General features: G+C 57.5%; 1 protein-coding gene across 3 annotated transcripts in view; it reads right to left on the reverse strand.

Moving 5' to 3' along the window:
- BICRA (BRD4 interacting chromatin remodeling complex associated protein) overlaps positions 1–16420 on the reverse strand; it is an 83161-nt gene that overhangs the window by 22528 nt on the left and 44213 nt on the right. For 2 of the 3 annotated variants that reach the window (XM_058706739.1, XM_058706740.1), the window contains 4 exons: positions 3401–3501; positions 2115–2160; positions 1978–2020; positions 2–67 (listed from right to left, as the gene is read on the reverse strand). In XM_058706739.1, coding sequence (XP_058562722.1) covers positions 2–67; positions 1978–2020; positions 2115–2155 — 150 coding nt within the window. In that variant the 5' untranslated portion in view covers positions 2156–2160; positions 3401–3501. The remainder of the gene's footprint in view (position 1; positions 68–1977; positions 2021–2114; positions 2161–3400; positions 3502–16420) is intronic. The other variant, XM_058706741.1, reaches the window with a different exon arrangement.

The raw sequence follows: 16420 nt of genomic DNA on the forward strand, positions 1-16420 counted from the left end.
CCCCAGGACCTTCATAGAAGGCACTTTGGGCCTCCCCGGGGTTATCCAGGAGGTCGTCACCATCCAGCTGCAACAAGACCCGCCCCCACCCCAGGTCAAGGTCAGCTGGGCAGCGGGCTGGCCCTGCTCTAGAACAAAAACCAATTTAAAGTCACAGCGGACCAGGGGACCAAGACGGCACCTGGGGCGTCAGCATCGCGGGACACTCTGCCTCCAGAAAAGAGGCCCCAAAGAAAGGGGCTTGGCGGCGTGTCTAAAACCCAAGGTGTCCCTGGCACGGAGTCCGAGGCTCTCCCGCCGCGCCTGCCTTGAACTCTAGACTCCTGCCTCCGTGCCTCTGCCCAAGCTGAGCCCCGCCTTCAGCCTTCAACCCCAGCACGTCCTTCGGGACCCGTCGGACCCGCCACCTTCTCCCAACAACCACCCGTCTCTCCTTACTAAGTCACTCCTTTCTCTACGCGGCCCAAGTGCCCGGCGTGCCCCCCCCCCCCCACCATCTGGGCACCTAGCGCCCATGCCCAGCCTGACCCCGGGAGGGCAGGGACCTGATTCCCAAGGCGCATCTCTGAAACAGCACCTGACGTCCACGGAAGGGCCCACGGAATGTGCGTCCACGGCTGAGCCCCCCCCAGTCTCTTTCCACGTGGATGTCTCTCCAGAACCCCGGGCGCCCAGCACCGCCAACGAGGGGCCCCCCTGCGCTCGTGCAATCTGCCCCCCCCCCCGAACCCCCAGCCTCAGAAGACACAACCCACTCAAATCTAGGAGGCATTCGCACACTCTCCTCCTCAACGACTCCTCCACCAGCGGGTCTAGTCGGCTCTGCCTTCCAGACGGACCCCCAAAGCCAGCGCCCGGAGCCCCCCCCTTCAGTGCCCACCCCACGGCCCCGGCCGTCCTCGCCGTCACGCCACAGTCGTCTGACGCTTCTCCTTCCAAGAGGTGGCGCTACATTCCCCTCCCTGTGATCGCGGGCCGGCTCAGTGACTCACTTCTCGCGAATACAGAGTGACTTCGGTGGTGAGATCATAAGAGGCACTGAGCTTCCTCCTGGCCCTGGCCCTTGGGTCACTCACTGTGGGGGAAGCCAGAGTGACACGTCCTGAGGACACTCCAGCTGTCCCTACAGGGAGGCCCATGTGCTGAGGAGCCAAGGCCTCTCTGGCCAACAGCCACAGAAACGCGTCATCGTGGAAGCCCGTCCTCCAGCCCCGGACAAGCCTTCGGATGACAGCGGCCCCGGCCGACATCCTGACTGCGACCTCAGGAGAGACGCCCCCGCGCCAGGGGCACCCAGCGAAGCGGCTGCCCAAGTCCCGACCCTCAGGAACTGTGACAGCGCTAACAAACTTTAAGTCACTAAAGCGTCGGGATAATTTGTTACACAGCCCCAGACAACCGATACGACTCCTCACGGCTCAGCCCGCTTCTACTTCCTGCTTTGCTCCAGGCCCCGCGTGACCCGTGACTTTTGTCCGCTCCAGTGTCCCCCCCCCACCAGTTTCCCCTTCAGTCCAGCCCCACCAGCCTTCTTTCTGTTCACTGACCGTAGCATGTTTTCCTGCATTTTTCTGCCTGCCCTTCTGCCCAGAGCAGCATGGGTGCCTCCCTCTGATCCTCCACTTTAGCCTTCAATGTCACCTCCCCGCCCACACTGAAGAAGCCCCCGCCCCCCCCTGCACCCTCCGCCCCTCCCCCCCCCCCTGCTTTGTTTGAAACCATTTTGTTGTGCAAGTGACATTCTTATTTTTATCCTGCTCTGCAGGGTGTGGTCGGTGACTGCTTTGTTTCCCCGAGGAAATGTGTACGGTGTGAGGGCAGGGATTTGCCACCTCCTCTGCTCTGGCCATGACCCCGGGGGCTCAGCTCACAGAAGGCGCGAGGTGGAGGTCTACTGAATCCGGGGCACAGGTCTCTCGGCCCCCCAGTTCCACAGCCCCCTACCCCGGGGAGGCCCCTCCCTGCCCCAGCACTCACCTTCTCGGATCCATGTAAGAAGTCATTGAGGGCCTGAGGGTCGCTGAAAGACAGAAGAGGAGAGACACTGAGGAGGTGAAGGGGAGGGAGACGGGAGGGGGGGGCGACAGGGAGGGCAGGAGGAGGCCGTTACTCACCAAATCACGTCTAGTAAGCACCTCCCATCCTCATCATCCATCGCCACTGCACGGGGTGGGGCGGGAAGAGGGCAGGGGACACAAGGTTAGACGTCTGTGCGGCACGCCAGGACCCTCCCTTCAAGGACAGTTCCCTGGGCCCAACGTCCGTGGAAGGTCAGGGTGTCTGTTCCCTGGAGTCTACAGGTGTGGGTGGGGGCGGGGAGAGCCTTCCAGGAGCCCCCCCGCCCAGAGACGGCTGCCTTTTCCTCCTCCCCGACCTCTTGCCTGGCATCTGATGCCCCCGATGAGGACACTGACTGAGACTACGTGAGCCCTGATCGCATGTGGGCCTGCGCTGAGGCCTTCACACACACGTAACCCTTTCAATCCTCACGGTACCCCACAAGGGGGGGGGGGGGTCCTGCCATCCCCACGTCGCAGAGGAGTAACTGGGGACGCGGAGACCGTCATCCATTTCCCAGCCAGCAGGGGGCGGAGCGAGGCCTTGAACGCAGGGTCCGGCCCGGAGCAGGGTGTGGCTGGGGGGGGGGGGGGGGTCTGCCCTACGCGGGAACAGTCCCGAACCTCACCGAGGATGTGGTGACTGTCGTGGGTTCCCCTCCCCGCGACACACAGACACATAGAAAACCTCACGTGCGCCCCCAGCTGGTTAGAGCCCCTCCCCCGTGACAGCATTCTGTGACCGCCACCCCCAACCATCACCCCAACTCCCAGGACCCCCCAAGCACTCTGGGGGCATAAAGAAGAGTCTCGGGAAGGGGCTTCTCATAGTTGGTTTGGGGCCTGAGAAGCCGGCAGGCACAGGCTCCCCCCAACACACAGCAATGACTGGCCGCGGGGACCGTCCCTGGAGGTCCTTCCCCGGCTCTCGCTGCCTTTCGCAGGGGTGACAACATGTTCTGTCCGGCTCCACATCCCAGCCCCACCAATGCTTCCTTCTTCCGGTGGCCGGCGAGCCCTGCCCTCCCCAACCAGCCCGGGGCAGGAGCTGGGGCAGGGAGTGGGGGGAAGTCCAGTCAGGGGACAGAAAGGCAGGACCTGCAAAGCATCTGGAGAAAAGGGGAAAGTGGGGAGAAGATCCCCACCTGCAGCTGGCAGGGAGGCAGGGGGATGGTCCAAATGACCCGGGGCGGGGGCGGTCCAAGGCCGGAGAGGGAGGGACTAAGCCAGGCTCTGCCAGGAAGGAAGGTTCCCTCTCTGCCCAGGGGTCAAGGTGGGCCCAGGGAGGTGGAATCAGGGATACACGCCCCTCGGGGCACAAACCGGGACCCTCGGCGGGTTACCTGCGCTACAAACGAATCATGAAGGGAAGGAGGGGGTGTCCACTCCAGGTCTATGCGGGGCCCCCGGCTGGGGACTTGGGGAGTGTCCTTTCGGGGGCCAGCTGTGGAGAGAGAACGAGAGGGAGGCTGTGAGACAGAAAGCCAGGGACAGGGAGGGAGCTGCAGCGAGGAAGGAAGGGGTCAAACACAAGTTTAACAGCACGAGAGCCGACACCGGACGTTATCGTGCACGAGACGTGACACGGAGCGTGACGGCTGGCCATACAGTGTCACCTGAGCTGGGCACGAAGCTGGCACTTACACGACATAATTCACTGAGGCTTCGACCTGATCAAACAGTCGATTCTCGTTATCCGAGGCGCCTCCGTTCTGCACGGCCGCCTCGGGGACCCGGGGCGGCACTCGGTGCTAGGCCGGAGGGGGGGGCCAAGTGACCAGGGCAGAACATCGGTATTGATCTGTGGGTTACACGTGTCGGCAGATACGGGATCGCGAATAACGAGCATTGACTGGAACGGCCACAACGGCCATGGGGAGGGGAGGGTGTTGGCCCGCCGCTGGTTTTAAGGGCTCTACCCACACGAGCCCATTTCACCTTTCCTTTTTGTTTCTTAATGTTTTTATTTTTTTAAATTCTTTTAAAAACCTTTTAAAAATTTTAAAGATTAAAAAAAATTTTTTTTTTAAATCCCTCTTTATTTTCGAAAGAGAGAGAGAGACAGAGGGCAAGCGGGGGGAGGAAGAGAGAGAGGCGGGGAGACACAGAATCCGAAGGCTCCAGGCTCCGAGCTGTCGGCACACGGCCCGACGCAGGGCTCGAACCCACGAACCGTGAGATCGTGACCGGAGCCGAAGTCGGACGCTTCACCGACCGAGCCCCCCAGGCGCCCCCGGGATACACACTTTTATTAGCCCCATTCCACAGAGGGGGAAAGTGAGGCTCAGGCCCGTGATCTCTACTCCCAGGAGCCCTCAACTGGTCAGGGGCCAGGCCGGCTAAGAGTCCCCGCTCTTAGCCCCCTATCCCGCGGATGGACGTTCCTCTCGTCAGGCTGTTTTCCTTTCAGAATCTGAAGCAACTATGGCAAAAATGTCGAAAGATGAAATTGAATAGTTCAGATTCGAAACAGCGATAAAGGGAGGGGCGGGGAGGGGGGAGAGGAGTGGTTGCACCCGGCCCTGGGGGAGACCTAGGAAGCAGTCCGTCACAAGACCCAGGAATGTGGGATCCTGGGGTCCGTGTCCCACCTAGATGCACCGCCTTGGCCTGGCGGTGTTCACAAGCACCCAGCTGCCCACTGGTTCCTTCCCTCCTCCCAGCCTGGACTTTCAGGTGTGGTCCCAGCTCCGCAAACCTCGGGCCAGCAGAACCGCACCCGGGAGCGCGAGTTTCCTGAACGGGACTCTCCAGACGGTGGCGGGGGGGGGGGGGGGGGGGTCCGGGGGTGAATGTCCAGCGGGAGGCTCCTGACGTCTCGCCGAAAAACATTTTCAAGTTTCCTTATTGATTTCGAGAGACAGTGAGCGAGCGAGCAGGGGAGGGAGGAGCAGAGAGGAAGGGGGGTGGGGGGGGCAGAGAGTCTGAAGCAGGTTCCACGCCGTCAGCGCAGAGCCCGAGACGGGGCTCGATCCCAGATCCCGGGAACAGCGAGATCGCGACCTGAGCCAAAACCAAGAGCCGGGTGCTTTAACCCACTGAGCCACCCAGACGCCCCAGGAGAATGTTTTCATCCGTGCGTCTTTATTCCGATGGTCACAGCAGAGAAATGAACGGGGGGGGGGGGACTTTTTGGCAAGAGGAAAACGTTCTGCGTTGGGGGATGCCAGCGAAGGTGCCGGTTAAGTGAGGGTTTAAACCGTAACGGCTCGGATCTGTGCGTGTATGCTCAAAACGTGTACATTTTACCTTAAGAAGCTGTAAAAAAAAAAAGAAAAGAAAAGAAAAGAAAAGAAAAGAAAAGAAAAGAAAAGAAAAGAAAAGAAAAGAAAAGAAAAGAAAGAAATCAACACCAGTAGTGGTAGCGGGGCGGGGGAGAGGCCAGAGAGGTGCGGCAGGACGGGTGGGAGCTGGTAAGGCCGCGTGATGGGTACCCGGGGGCTTCGGGTGCTGGTCGCTGGCCATTCTGGGGAGTTTCCACATTAAGAGGAAAACAGCAGGCCAGCGATCAGCCCCGCACCTCTGCCTCCCCCGTCTCCCATCGGCCTGAAGCCAAGAGACGCGGCGTGAAAGGACAGATCCCCGCTCCGCCGTGCGTGGGCTGGGCGACACCGGGCGGGTGACCTCACCTCTCTGCGCCTCGATGTGTTCCTGGGCCAAAAGCATATAATCACAGTCCCTGTGTCTCCTCTGCTGGTGGAGAGTCTCTGAGGACAGGGCAGGCACTGGGATCGATACTGCCCTTGATGTCGCTATTTTGTGAGCCCTGCCAAACGCGGCCGGCTGATGAGAAAAGGTCAGCCCTGACCCTGCCTCCTGTCCCCCATGGTCTCACACTGATTCCCAGGACCTTCCCTGGATCTAGAAGCCCGGGTTCCCGGCCAGCCTGTGTGCCCCGCGACCAGTTACTCATCCCCCCCACCCCCACCCCCCGTGCCTCAGTTTCCCCACCAGGCCGAGGGGGCTAACGGCACGTCCCCCGCCACGGGATCGTTACGCACGAACACCTTCAGTCCTCACGTGTGCCAAAGTGTTTCGCAAGCATTCAACTGCCGCTGCGGACATGACCCGGTGTGGCAACCCCCCAAAGCTTTCCGGCCAGTCAGGTTGGGGAAAAAAGTCCCCAAGCTCCAGCTTTTCCACCAGGTGCCAGCTGCCGCGTGAGCACCGCGGGAGGAAGGCTGTATACGTCACCAGCTTCCGTGATGGGTCATGCACACGGTCCTACTCAAGCCGCCAGGCAGCACATCTCCTCGCATCCTTCCAAGGCCAGCTTTACGCCCATTTCTCAGATGAGATAAATGAGGCCAAACGGAGTGGTTATGGAGAAGCCACGGCCATCACGGCCAAAGAAACGTGCCCACGAGGGGCTAACCAGGTACCCTGCAGCCCTTTGCCCAAGCAGGCAGAAGGAGGCTTGAAGGACACAAATGAGGGGCGCTTGGGTTGCTCAGTCCGTTGAGCGTCCGACTTCGGCTCAGGTCACGATCTCCCGGTTCGTGGGTTCGAGCCCCGCGACAGCTCGGAGCCCGGAGCCTGCTTCGGATTCGGTGTCTCCCTCTCTCTCTGCCCGTCCCCCGCTCACACCGTGTCTGTCTCTCTCTCAAAAATAAACAACCATTAAAAAAACTCTTAAACGTTTAAAACAGGGCACAAATGAAGCCACCAACCGTTGAAAGAGACAGAATTTGAACAGTGCCCGGATATCTGACAATATTAAGAAACTGTGATTAACATTCTGGGGGCAACAACGGCCTCGCGTTTTGTTCCTTTCCTTGGAGTCCTTACCTTTTATTTTTTTTTTATTTAAAAAAAAAATTTTTTTTTAACGTTTATTTATTTTTGAGACAGAGAGAGACAGAGCATGAACGGGGGAGGGTCAGAGAGAGAGGGAGACACAGAATCCGAAACACCCTCCAGGCTCTGAGCCGTCAGCATAGAGCCCGACGCGGGGCTCGAACTCACGGACCGTGAGATCGTGACCTGAGCCGAAGTCGGACGCTTAACCGACAATGCCACCCAGGCACCCCTGGCCACCCATATTACCATTATTCACCAGCGCGGGAGCAACTCAAGTGGCCATAGACAGGCCATCAACCGTCATTCAGGAAGGGAGTTCTGACCCAGGCTTCAACATGGCTGGCCCCTGAGGACATCATGCGGAGTGAAACGAGCCAGTCGCGGAAAGACACGCGCTGCAGGATTCCACGTGTAACGCACACCGAGCCAGAGGGCGGGACGGCGGCTGCCAGGGGCTGGGGAGAAGGGGGAACGGGGAGCCAGTGTTTCGCGGGGGCAGAGTTTCAGTTGCGCAAGATGAAGAGCTCGGGCGACGGACGGCGGTGACGGTCGCACAACAGTGTGACTGCACTCATGCCGTGGAACTGAACACTTGGGAATGGCCGAGGGGGGAGGGCGTCTGGCTGGCTCAGTCGGAAGAGCACGCGACTCTTGATCTCAGGGTGGCGAGTTCAAGCTCCACGCTGGGGGTCGAGACTCCTTAATACGTTTTTTTTTTTTTTTTTTTTTTTTTTTTTTTTCCAACGTTTTTTATTTATTTTTGGGACAGAGAGAGACAGAGCATGAACGGGGGAGGGGCAGAGAGAGAGGGAGACACAGAATCGGAAACAGGCTCCAGGCTCCGAGCCATCAGCCCCAGAGCCTGACGCGGGGCTCGAACTCACGGACCGCGAGATCGTGACCTGGCTGAAGTCGGACGCTTAACCGACTGCGCCACCCAGGCGCCCCTTAATACGTTTTTAAAAAGTGGGGATGGGAGTCAATTTTACGTTATACGTAGTTTACCGTGATTTAAAAAAAAAAAAAAAAGAGGGGCGCCTGGGTGGCTCGGTCAGTTAAGCGTCCGACTTCGGCTCAGGTCACGATCTCGCGGTCCGTGAGTTCGAGCCCCACGTCGGGCTCTGTGCCGACAGCTCAGAGCCTGGAGCCCGTTTCAGACTCTGTGTCTCCCTCTCTCTCTGACCCTCCCTGTTCATGTTCTGTCCCTGTCTCAAAAATAAATAAACGTTAAAAAAATTTTTTTTAAATAAAAATATAATTAAAAAAAAGAAAATTAAGAAAAATAAAGGACAACCGGGGCACCTGGTGGCTCAGTCGGTTATGCGGCCGACTTCGGCCCAGGTCACGATCTCGCGGTCCGCAGGTTCGAGCCCCGCGTCGGGCTCTGTGCTGACAGCTCGGAGCCCGGAGCCTGCTTCGGATTCTGCGTCTCCCTCTTTCTCTCTGCCCCTCCCCATGCTCGCATTCTGTCTCTTAATCAAAAACAAATAAGCATTAAAAAATAAATACAAATTAAAAATGGGTAAGGTAGCCAATTGTATGTTATGTGTCTTTTACTGTGGTTAAAAAAAAAAAAGAATTAAAAAAACCCCAGACAATTGGGGCACCTGGTGGCTTAGTTCATTAAGCGTCTGACTCTTGATTTTGGCTCAGGTCATGATCTCATGGTGTATGAGATCGAGCCTCACGTGGGGCTCTAAGCCGACAGACCGGAACTTGCTTGGGATTGTCTCTCTCCTGTCTGTCTCTCTCGGAATAAAACAACTTTTTTTTTTTTTAAGAGGACAATGAGGACTATCAAAGATTTTTGAAAAAACCTTTTTTTAATTTTAATTTCATTTTAGAGAGAGAGTCGGTGAGTGGGGGACAAGGGCAAAGAGGGAATCTTTTTTTTTTTTTTTTTTATTTTTGAGAGACACAGCGTGAGTAGGGGAGGGGCAGAGAGAGGAGACACAGAATCCGAAGCAGGCTCCAGACTCCGAGCTGTCAGCACAGAGCCCGATGCAGGGCTCGAACCCACGGACCGTGAGATCAGGACCTGAGCCAAAGTCGGACGCTTAACCGACTGAGCCACCCAGGCGGCCCGGGAAAGAGGGAGAATCTTAAGCACGCTCCACACTCAGCACGGAGCCCGACACAGGGCTCGATCCCACGACCCTAAGATCACGACCCGAGCCGCAAGCAGGGCTCGGACGCTTAGCGGACTGAGCCTCCCAGGCGCCCCTAACGTTTCCTTTCGATCACATTTGCCTCTTGCCAGGCGCTCAACAGCCACACGCAGCCGGTGGCCGCCGTCCCGGGGCAGCACGGATCGAGGCCATTTCCATCGCGGGCAGGGGCTGGTCTGGCCAGAGTGGCGGAAACCTGGAGATTGACCAGGTTGGCTGAAGAGGAGGGGGCCCACCTTCTGCCCTGGTCTCTACTCGGTGCACGCGTGACGTTTTCCGCGGTGAGAAACGTTTGCTGAAAAACATCCTTTAATCCCAAGTATCGCATGACTGTCTGTCTGATTGTTCATTGTGTTTTCTTGCCTGTGGGATGCCGGTGCCCGCACAGGGGGGGCTCGGTAAATATTCGCGGAAGGAATCAATGACCGTGCGGAACGAGAGAAGACAAACCCATTCATTCGTTCAGAGCAGCCTCGTACAAAGGGCACCCCTGAAGCTCTGTGCGTCCAGCATGGGGATACCCTCATCGCGGGATACCCTAAGGAGCAAAAGCAGACCCGATCCTTGACCCTGGGACACGTGTCCAGCGGTGGCATTGAATCCTCCCCCCGCCTCAACAGCAAGCATACTCAAAAGCTTTTAAAAAAGTAACTGGGTGGGAGGGGGGCCACAATTAATGCACAAAGTTGCCAACCCAAAGTCGTCCACACTGGAATGGATGCCCCGTGTTCCCTCAGAGCAGACGCTTTAAGAGCCACCGCGTGGCTCTGCCCGAGTCCCACGACAAAGGGGGCACACGGAGCCACAGCCGACCCACGAGAGGTGCCGCCCCACAAACTCAGCCGAGGCCGAGTGCCTCCCCAGCATCAGGTCTCGTGCTAACAGCATATCCACGGAACCCTCCGGGTCACCGGGAAGGCAGGAAGAAAAATGCTGCCTTGCGGGTCACCAGCTCAGGAAACCAGGACCCGAGAGGGGTCAGGACACTGGCCCCCCCCCCAACCGCAAGGACGGGGGCCCGAACTCGAACTCAGACCCCGTGATTCTGGAGCCCTCATTCTTCGCCACCCGCGCGCTATAAAAAGCAGGAAAAGCCAGGAGCTCAAGAGAGCAGCTCAAGGGAGCAGCCGTGACGCAACAATGTCAGAGCGTCCTTCCAGAAAATCGTGGGAATGCCTCCCGCGCTGGTAACGCAAGCCGAGTTCTGCACTGTCATCAGGAGCTCGGCACGAGCCAGACGGCCCAGCAGGACCCGGAATTGAAAGCCTCCGCGGAGCTCCAGACGACGGGCGGATTCTCACCTCCCAGGGTGAACGTCAGTAGCCGCCCCGCCCGGGATAGTGACAGGTAACAAAAGTGAAAGCGTACAGAATTGTATCCTTTGCCACAGGAAGGAGAGAAGATGGTGCAGCAAAGCCCCCGCTGGCAATGGCGTTTTGCAAACACCACTTCCCCAGCCCTCCCTCCGCCTTACTCACAGAAGCCCTGATGCTGTTCAGAGTCACACTTGCCAGCTCCAAGATGTAAACAAAGACTGTTTTGAGTCAGTCTTTTTCAAACTATGGGTCACGCCTTGGAGGGTTGTGAAATCAAATTAGCAGGTTGTGACCAGGATTTTTTTTTTTTCTTTTGGGGGGGGGGGTGATGGTTATAGAGTAAAATGGAACGGAACAGACTAGAAAATATTAAAAAGGCACCAGGCACGGGTAAAGCGTTAAATATCGGTGTGTGAGATCGCTTTCCATTACGTGCGTCCGTCCGTGGACACATTTCCTCCGGTGGGTTGCGGTCAAGGTGGCTTGAAGATAATTGGGCTAGGGGCGCCCGGGTGGCTCGGTCGGTTGAGCATCCGACTCTTGATTTCGGCTCAGGTCATGGTCTCACGGTTCGTGGGGTCGAGCCCTGGGCTGACGGCGCGGAGCCTGCTTGGGATTCTCTCTGCCCCTCCCCCGCTCGCGTTCGACTCCTTTCTCTCTCTCAAAAGAAGGAAAATGTTAAAATAAAATAATTAGACCGAATCAGTGGCACCCCTACCCCCTGTATCGTTCGCTTCCCTAGGCTTCTTGGCAGCTAGGGTAGCCACGGTTCTGCACTCACTCACGGTTCTGTACCCTTTGGACGGTTCTGCAAACAGGAAAAGCCAAAGGGTATAGCCGGGTTCTGCTCAATGAGACATTTTGGGGAAGACTGTGGGCTGTTTGGGGGAAAGTTTTTCTTCCAGAATATAAAGACAGAGGTCCCCTAGGGAGACAATCTCTTTGCACCCCACTTCCAGCTTTGAATACAGCTGAGATGCCTGGGGCTGTTGCAGCCATTTTGCAACAATGAGGCAACACGCCTAAGGCAGGTAGGCACGCCTGTGGAGGATAGCGGTTGGGAGGACAGAAGAAGACTGGGTTCTCAACAACTCCTCATGGACCGCCTGCCTCCAGACTTCGTAATCCTTACAGCTCAACCCACCACCACGGTTCCCATTATCTGCAGCGGAACGCAACCTGATCATCTAGCTCGCATCTCCAGGTATCCTGGCGACCCGTCTCAAGGACTCTCTCGGCCTTGTGGGTCAAGGGCATCACTGATGGAGAGAGCTCAGCAAAATGGAAGAGGACTGGTAGAAGGGGGAGCTGAGAAAAGGGTCACTGTGGTTGACTGCAAACGTGGCCAGAAATTGTTCTCCCTGGTCCCGTATGCTTTGCAGCTCCTCCTACCAAGAGATGGGGTCTGTCGCTCCACACCTTGAACTTGGGCTGGCCTTTTGACTTGCGCTGGCCAACGGGATGGAGCACGAGTGACGGTGTGCCTTTCTGAGCCTACATCTCAAGACACCTGGCACACTTCCGCCCTCTGCCCAGCGGCCGTGGGAAGAAGCCTGGGCTAGCCCGCGGGGGGACAAGAGTCACACGCCCATCTCCTGCATCGACCCAGCTCACGCCCGGTCGAGCCCTAGGAGCACAGCCACCTAGGGGCCCCACCGGTGACCACAGACACGGAGGCAAGTATTTTGAGAGAGAGAGAGTGTGTGTGAGCAGGGGCAGGGCGGAGAGAGGGAGAGGGAGAATCCCAAGCAGGCTCTGCACGGTCAGCTCAGAGCCTGATGCGGGGCTCGATCTCACAAACCCCAAGATCATGACCTGAGCCGACACAGAGGAGAGTTGGACACGCAACCGGCCGAGCCAGCCGCCCAGGCGCCCCGACGTGGCTTTAAGCCACCGCGGCATATCACGTTTCCCGAAAACGGCCGCGACAGCGTCACTGATCTCCCCGGATCCCCCCCGCCCCAGGGCCACCCTGCCATCCCCCTCGGATCGGAAAGAGTTTGTGCGACCACTTTAACCAGGACGGCACGACAGAAACGCCGCTGACTTCCCAGGCGGGGTCACGGAAAGCGACTGGGTTTCTGCCTGGTCCACGGGGACATCTACCCGGAAGCCCTAAGCCACACAGCCCTCCCCAGGGACTAAGGACCCGCCTGGACCTCATGCCTCTGACTCCACCCAAGTCTCACCCACTCCACCTCCCTACCCCTCCCCGGCTCTCTCCTCCCCTCCGTGGCCACCGTCCCTGCCCACACGCAGACCCCCACCATTTCTCGTCACCTAACCGTCCACCCGGCCTGTTCGCTCACGGCCGGCTGCACCCGTCGTTAATAAAATACTCAAACGCTTCCTCAGTGACTGGCAAAGATACACATGGCCTGAGCCCCCGGTGCTGGCCGCTCAGGACCTCGTGAGACGCCCCCCAGGACCCAGCGACCACGGGGTCACACCTGGTCCAACAGGGAGCCCCCGCGACCACCTTTCCACACCACAGCAGGCACCACGTAATCCGTGCCAACGTCCCCCCGGCTTGCCACGCATTTTGAACACAGCGAAACCTTGGTCTGCAAGCACAGTGACTTCCGGAAGCGTGCTTGTAATCCAAAGCATTGGTGCTATCAAAGCGAACTTCCAGAACCATCGGCTCAGTTGTGATCCGGTGACGTGTGACGGCACAGGGACCGCTCGTCAGCGCCAGGCCTCCCTTGTTTCTCAAGTTGAAACTTACTGGAAATGTTTGCTCGTCCCCGTGGGGCACTCGCGGGGCACGTTAACTCGCGGTCCAAGGTTTTACTGCATCGTTGTGTCCACTCACTCACTCGTTCACAAGAGTCACTCAACATCTCCACTTTTTTTTTTATTAAAGTTTATTTTTGAGAGAGAGAGAGAGAGAGAGAGAGAGAGAGACAGCGTGAGTGGGGGAAGGGCAGAGAGAATCCCAAGCAGACTCCACGCCGTCAGCGCAGAGCCTGAGGCGGGGATCGAACCCCGCAAAACCGCGAGCCAAAACCAAGAGGCAGACGCTTAACCAACCGAGCCGCGGCGCTGGCATACGGGATGTGGGCGCGAGTCCACCGGTAAAAACATCCATCAAGCCACACACAAATGACGATATAAAGCCTGCCTCCTAGTGGCCAGGGTCCCCTGGCCTCTGACCCCTCTGTGCCAGCTCCCTTCGCACTGGCCGCGAGCCTGACCCGTCCAAGCCCAAGGCGCACCCCTGCTTAGGCGCCTCCCTCAGACCGGTGTTTGGAAATCCAGGCACTGGAGGTGGGCGGGGTCTGTCCCCTCTGCCCCCGGCTGCCCCTACGTCCTGCTTCCTCCTCTTCAGCACCAAAGCCAAGGTTGGGAGAGCACCTCCCAAGTACCCGGGACTATTCCAAGCACTCCACCCTACGACACTCCATTCCGACAACAATCCTTTGTAGTAGGTGCTATGATCCTCGTATCCGCTTCGTAGCTGGGGAAACTGAGGCAGACAGGAGGGTTAGGTGACTTGCCCAAGGTCACTGGGTCCGCAGAGCCGGGATTTGAACCTAGGCCAAAAGGCTCCCAAGCTCACGGGAGCTACGTGATGGTGCCAGCCCGGCTAGCTGCCTCCCCCCACCCCCGCATCCCAACCCCAGGGAGTAGACTTCCTCCAACGCCCTTACCGCTCCCACCTTCCTCCAGTGACCCACTCGGGCCCCCTCCCCCTTACGCCGTCCTGAAACATAGAACCCTCAAGTTCATTTCCTGCACGCTTGGGTCTAACGGGCCGATTGAGTGATGAGTTCCCACAGTGGACCCGACGTAAGGCAACGTCGAGAGGCTGCCCTCTTATGGTTTTTTCCCAGGTATCTGTAGTGCCCCGCAGGGTGGTTCCCCCCCAGAGACAGGTCTACGACCCAGGGTCCGTAACCACGGTCTTCCCTATTCAGAATGAGGGTCTTGGCAGACGTAATGAAGGACCTTGAGATGAGATCCTCCTACGGCAGCCGGGTGAGCCCCAAATCCGATGACCGGTGACCTTCTCACAGACAAAAGGTTAAGACACGGAAGCCGGAGGCTCAAAAGAAATCTTCTTCCCTAGAGCTTTCAGGAGGCACAACTCTTGAGTACCCTGGTGGCCCTGCCACCACCTTGATTTCGGACGCGTGGCCTCCCGCACTGTGAGAGAATCAATTTCTGGTATTTCAAGCCACCATGTTTGTGGGATTTGCCAGCGCAGCCGCAGGAAAACTAACACAGCGCGTACATTTTAAGGTAGACACGTCTGGTCCATACTGGGTATGCAATACATGTACACAAACCACCATGGACGGTTGCACAGGTTGTTGACTACACAAAGGAATCGAGTCTTGCGGACAAGCGGGGCCTCAAATCCCAGCGGAGGCTCTGCTCGTGCCAGTGAGACCCAGAGAAGGGCAACATCCACCTGGAGAAAGGAAGGACTCTGTTCTAATTCACACAAAGGAGACGGGACTGTGCCCTCCCAGAGGAGGCAACTCCTTCAATTCCACTGGAAGGCCCAGTAAGAGCTAGCTCGGCCCTGGATGTGTAGCCACTGGCACGCTGTGTCTATTTCGAAGCCAAAAAAGGGAAAACAGGGAAAAAATGTTGATTCCTCGCCCACTCCCACCCCTTTGGGGAAGAGAGAGAGAGAAAAGCGACGTGGACAGCAGCTAAAACCTACACAATCTTTATTTCCGTGACCTTTCGAGTTCTAAAATCACAGAATTAGTTGCACAACATAAAAGCGGGCCCTGTAAAACTTGCATTGCTCAGAAAGCAACTGGTGTCTATGTTTTGTGCATCACCCCCTCCCCCCCAAAACTTTCTGCCGCTCCCCGCAGTCCTACATGCGGCTGTAAAGCTTCAGGTTTGACAAGGTTTCACATTGTTTCTTTTAAAAACTTTTCTCTCATGTTTATTTATTTTTGAGAGATAGAGTGCGAGAGGGGGAAGGGCAGAGAGAGAGAGAGGGAGACACAGCATCCGAAGCAGGCTCCAGGCTCCGAGCCGACAGCCCAGAGCCCGACGCGGGGCTCGAACCCACGAACCGTGAGACCGTGACCTGAGCCGAAGTCAGAGGCTCAACCGGCCGAGCCACCCAGGCGCCCCTCACATTTTTCCTTACAGCTGGTTTATAAAACGCGGAGGAAACTCCCAAGGAGTGAAAATGGCAAAGGGGTGGGGGGGGAAGGAACCAAAGGAATAGCAAGGTCGACGGGACACAGGACCTCCCACAGCATCGGGCAACAGGGAAGGCTTCAAGGTCAGGACCAAGCGCCAAGAAGCAAAGGGGAAACAAGGTCTGACGACACGGCACATGCTTTAGACCCTTGGTTCCTCAACTTGAACACGCACCGCAGAATCACATGAAGGGCTTGTATTTATTTATTTAAAAAAAAAATTTTTTTAGCGTTTATTTATTTTTGAGACAGAGACAGAGCACGAACAGGGGAGGGTCAGAGAGAGAGGGAGACACAGAGTCTGAAACAGGCTCCAGGCTCTGAGCTGTCAGCACAGAGCCCGACGCGGGGCTCGAACTCACGGACCGCGAGATCATGACCTGAGCTGAAGTCAGACGCTTAGCCGACTAAGCCACCCAGGCGCCCCACATGAAGGGCTTTTAAAGTAAGGACTGGGGGCGCCTGAGTGGCGCAGTCGGTTAAGCGTCCGACTTCAGCCAGGTCACGATCTCGCGGTCCGTGAGTTCGAGCCCCGCGTCGGGCTCTGGGCTGATGGCTCGGAGCCTGGAGCCTGTTTCCGATTCTGTGTCTCCCTCTCTCTCTGCCCCTCCCCCGTTCATGCTCTGTCTCTCTCTATCCAAAAATAAATAAAAAACGTTGAAAAAAAAAAAAATTTAAAGTAAGGACTGGATTTCACAGTCCGAAGGTCTGGGGTGGGGCCCGGGAATGTGCATTTGCAATCAGCTCCCAGGGACCAGGCTTGGAGAACCACCGCTCTAGGGGTTTCTGTGTCTTAAGTTCTCCTTCCAGGGCTTTTGCCCTCATACTGAACACAAGCCACCAGTTCCTAGGCAGTGACGAGGTGGCCTCACAGGTCAACAGGGCTAAAGAAGTCGCCCATTATC

This window comes from Neofelis nebulosa, chromosome 17 (genome assembly GCF_028018385.1).
Source record: "Neofelis nebulosa isolate mNeoNeb1 chromosome 17, mNeoNeb1.pri, whole genome shotgun sequence".
Taxonomy (NCBI): Eukaryota; Metazoa; Chordata; class Mammalia; order Carnivora; family Felidae; genus Neofelis; species Neofelis nebulosa.